Consider the following 4686-nt stretch of genomic DNA (forward strand, 5'->3'; position numbering starts at 1 on the left):
CTGCAAAGCTGTCTATGTGTATAAATATAAAATTCCCCCAAGTTCACAGGCCATAACCCTTCTTCCTCCTATCTCCCCCACAATGTGAAGGGCTGAGCACGGAGCTAGGCACAGAGCATGGTTCGGTAAAGATATATCGCTTCAACAAGAATTCCATAGTGCTGTTTTCCCAGGTAGAAGTGTTATGAAAGGGGTAAAGGTCATTCTGTTAGCTGGGATTACCACCTGGTCTCCTGGGGATTAGGTTTTAGGGGCTTGTGCTTAATTGGAAGGTAAGTATATTCCTTTAGATGCCCATGAAATCGATGTAAGACAGGGGTTAACCTGGCCAATGCAGGCTCCAAAAACATTGATTACACTCCAGATTGCATACCCCAAAAATCTTGTCTTTGTGACCAGTCCAGTTTTTAGGTTCTGAGGGAGAAGCAGGGGGTGGGGGCTGAATTAGCTCTCTCCCTGGTTTAGCATGAGTCATCCAATCCGTTCTCCTGAGCAGCTCTGTCCTCCCACGGATTCCCCATAATCATCACTAAGAAAGACTTTGCTGATTACAGTGTTTACTGAAAGCAGTTGGCCCTGTATCACCCCCAGTTAGGACAAGGTGTTGCATGGGTCCATGAACATCCAGGGAAAATAGTGGGAAGGTTTCTGGGGAAGCCCCAGGCTTACAATTCCTGGTGGTATACCCAGGGACTGTGAGGAGCCACAATGGCCCTTAGTCAGGAAGATGTGGAGAAGTTTCTCAATGAAAACCCCACCTTCACGGAACAATACTTTGAAAAGGTTCTGAGCCCAGAAAATGTGGTTGGTGCATGTGAGGGTAGGGGCCTGGTGGATTTCTCAACCTTTAAAGAGCTATGCCAGGTGGAAGAGAGTGAAGCCCTCTTTGAGCTCATTCAGGACATGCAAGAAAGCGTCAACATGGAGAAGGTGGTCTTCAAAATCCTGAGGAGGGTGTGTACCATCATCCACGCTGACCGCTGCAGCCTCTTCATGTACCGGCAGAGGAACGGTGTTGCCGAACTAGCCACAAGGCTCTTCGACATCCAGCCCAGCAGCACCCTGGAGGAGTGCCTGGTGTACCCCGACTCCGAGATTGTCTTCCCTCTGGACATTGGGGTCGTAGGGCATGTGGCACAGACAAAGAAGACCGTCAACATCCAGGACGTTAATGAGGTAGGGTCTCCAATGCTGACAAGAGTCAGCCTCTACAGGTAGGGGGATGAACCAGCAGACACCTAGGAGCTCATGGGTCTAGAGAGGACCAATCTCTCCTAGGAACAGGAATGATCCTCCTACATCAGGAGTCAGAAGTCATCACTGGTGAAGGGGTCCCCAGTGGCCCCAATCCCTCTCGTCCCTCAAGACATAGCTTTACTCTCCGGGGACTCTTCACTTTCTGAGATAACGCTGCTCCCTGTTTCTTCCTATGATTCACATGTACGCTCTGGAAGGTTCTTTCATTCCAGATGAGAATGTTCATTCAGTCAGGTCTGGAATCATTCCTCCAAACTGTCTCCCAAACTTACTCACCTCAGTGCCTTTGCTAATCCAGTTTCCTATACCTAAATTCCCTCTCTCTCTCAAGTTGTTGAATCTTCCCTACCACCTAAAGCCCAATTAGAAAACCACCTCTTCCATGAAGCCTTCCTTCATTTTCCCAAGCAGTAAGACCTCTTTCCCCTTTAAACCTCTTAAGGCGTCTTATTTTTGTCTTTATTACATTTATCATGTAATACGATTAACATGATCATCAATTGTATTATGAAGTGATATGCGTTATGTTATGATACAAGGATATTATTTACAAAATTGTTATTATAATTAGTTGTATGTCTTGGTATCATTATACTAGACTTTGAATCCTAAGATGGCAGGGACTGTGTCTTATGTACAATTTGTTTCACCACTGGAATCAAGCAAAGTCTCTGCACACAGCAGGGACTTAATAAATGTTTATTTATTTAGCTGTTGAAATTAATTATAATGTCTGTGTATTCATAGAATCTTAGCTTTAAAGCTAAAAGGGACCTTAAAGGCCATCTAGTCCCATCCCCCCATTTTATAGACAAGGAAACTGAGGCCTATAGAAGTTAAGCTGGTTTGCTCATGGTCACGCAGGTAGGAAGTGGAAGAATTGGAACTTGAACCTGGATTCTCTGACTCCTAATTCAGTATTTTTTTGGCTGTACCATGCTGTTTAGGTTTAGTCTTTCTCTGTTACACATTTGTATCTAGGGTGGGGTGCCTTGGGCTTTGCCCACTTACTTCTTTTCCTGCACCCTTCTTCCTTCATCTCCTATCTCCCTTTCCTATGACCTCATCCTGAAGGGTGGAGATCTGCTCCATGGGAATGGGCTGGACTCTCTGGCAGGTGGGCCACTGCTCCCCTGGTCTGACTGCACCCAGTGTTGAGTAGTTCCCACAGAAGCTGCCCATTGTCCAATATAAGTGTAGGCCAGCAGAGACCAGCCTCGGTGAGATCTCAAGGCTTTCCTGTGTCCCAGATGGGACCCTGCCTGTCCCTATTCTTACCCCTGGAAGCAGCTTCCGAAAAGTAGTGTAGAGATATCCTAGGGTTTCTGTTGGCCTCGTAAATTGAGGTGTCCTGGGGTCTGTCCACCCATTGGACTTTTTGTCCCAAGGTCCAAGGCAGGGGTATGAAGTTTGGATTCAGTCAAAGGGCCGTACTTGAGGACCTAGAAGGCCATACATGGCCTTGAGGCTGCAGGCTCTCCACCCTGGTTGTTTTCACAAGATTTCACTACCTCCCTCCCTGCTCGTCCTAGTTCCCAAACTGCTAGACATAACTCTGTTTTATGTCACTTGCTTTCTACTTTCAGTGGAGAAATTCTAATAAAACAGTTGACTCCTTGATAACCTTGGGGAGAAGGGGAGGAGAAAGAAGCATTTATTAAGCACCTACTATGTGCCAGGCACTGTGCGAAGTGCTTTACAAATATTGTTTAATTTTATCCTCACAACAACCCTAAGTTTCGTTGTTGTTTAGTTGTTGTTCAGTTGTGTTTGATTTTCCATGACCCCATTTGGGATTTTCTTGGCAAAGATACTGGAGTGGTTTGCCATTTCCTTCTTTAGCTCATTTTACAGATGAGGAAACTGAGGCAAACAAGGTGAAGTGACTTGCCCAGGGTCACGCAGCTAATAAATGTTTGAGGACAGATTTGAACTCAGGAAGATGAGTCCAGGCCTAATGCCCCAACTATGATGTCACCTAGCTGCCCCATCCCCATTTTACAGCTGAGGAAATTGAGGAAAACAGAGGTTAAGTGACTTGCTCAGGATCACACAGGTAGCAAATGTAGAGGCTGGATTTGAACTCAGGTTTTTCTGACTCCAGGACCAGTGCTTTACACGCTGCACCCCTCAGATATTGCAATAAAATAAAAGTGAGCCCTTGAGAAGCTTCTTGGGGCCAGAACTATGTCTTACACATCCTATAGACCAGTGGGATCAAACTCAAATAGAAACAGAACACTGCAAGCCACATGTTGACTTAGGGAATCACAAATTAACACTATCTATGTTGCATTTTTATTTGTTTTGTTAAAGGTTTCCCAATTACATTTTAATCTGGTTCAGTCACATTTGGGATTTTGCAGCCACACGTGGGCTGGCAGTATGATGCCTCTGCAGTGGCTAGTGCAGACCCTAGCAGAAGTCTGGGCACACAGTAGACACTCAGCAAATCCCTATTCACTGAGTGATATTCACTGCTCCCTTTCTTATAAAACTGGAAAAACTCAGCCAAGAAAGATATCAGTTGTCTGTCATTAACTCTGGCCCAATATCATGTATAGACAATCTGTGTCTACAAATCCTTATTAGGGCCATAGGTCATAGATTTAGAACTAGAAGGGACCTTAGAGGTCTTTGAGGCTGACACTCATTTTACAGATAGGGAAACTGAGACCTGAATGAGTTAAGTGACTTGTCCAAAATCACACTTATGTTAAGTGGCAGTCAGGTGACTCCAGATCACTGCCCTGGTTCACGCTCACTCAGCATGGTGAAATAAGTAGTCAATACGTGGAGTTAATTATTCAGCGAGCACACACAGACTGAATATAAACAGTCTTAGAGGGTTTAGATCAGCTCATATAGGACAGACTCATCATGGGCTGCTAAAGGAAATGATTTTGTTTGGAGACTTAACCTATGAAGGTGTCATCAGAGAGAGTGAACCTGATCTTCTGAAACTATTCAATTCAATAAGCATTTATTAAGCACTTCCTGTGTTCCAGGCACTGAACTAGGCATGGGTGTTGCTTCAATACTTCCGTGATTCTGTGATCTCCCTGATATAGGTATTCACCGCTTTGATGCCAATCACAACACACCCATGCATTCTCCTCTTGTCCAGTTCTTGTCAATATTCTCCCAGAGAAAGAAAAACCTAAAAGGCTGGATCCCTTCCTGTGGTTGAGGTGTTCTAACATTTCATAGGTACCGGTGTGGTGCTGGACATGTCCATCTGCTGGCCCCTGCTCTCACTCTGTGTTTGACCCACCCCTTTTCCTGATCACCCAATCACACCACTTCTTCCCCTCTTAGACACTCCCCATTCTATTTCTTGCACATGGGTCATCACTGGAAATTTGCTGCAACCTACTTGTTCTTACTATGCATTTGTTTTGTGCAGCTGGGTGAATACAACGGATAGAG

The 4686-nt window shown here is 45.1% G+C and overlaps 1 protein-coding gene across 1 annotated transcript in view; it reads left to right on the top strand.

Annotated features, from left to right (window-relative positions):
- Positions 1-708: 708 nt before the first annotated feature.
- The window catches only part of LOC114033998 (rod cGMP-specific 3',5'-cyclic phosphodiesterase subunit beta), a 79234-nt gene continuing 75256 nt past the window's right edge, over positions 709-4686 (top strand). The window contains exon 1 of the mRNA XM_027849645.1: positions 709-1176. Within this exon, the coding sequence (XP_027705446.1) occupies positions 709-1176 (468 nt within the window). The remainder of the gene's footprint in view (positions 1177-4686) is intronic.

This window comes from Vombatus ursinus, unplaced genomic scaffold (assembly GCF_900497805.2).
Source record: "Vombatus ursinus unplaced genomic scaffold, bare-nosed wombat genome assembly UNPS02007822.1, whole genome shotgun sequence".
NCBI classification, from domain to species: domain Eukaryota; kingdom Metazoa; phylum Chordata; class Mammalia; order Diprotodontia; family Vombatidae; genus Vombatus; species Vombatus ursinus.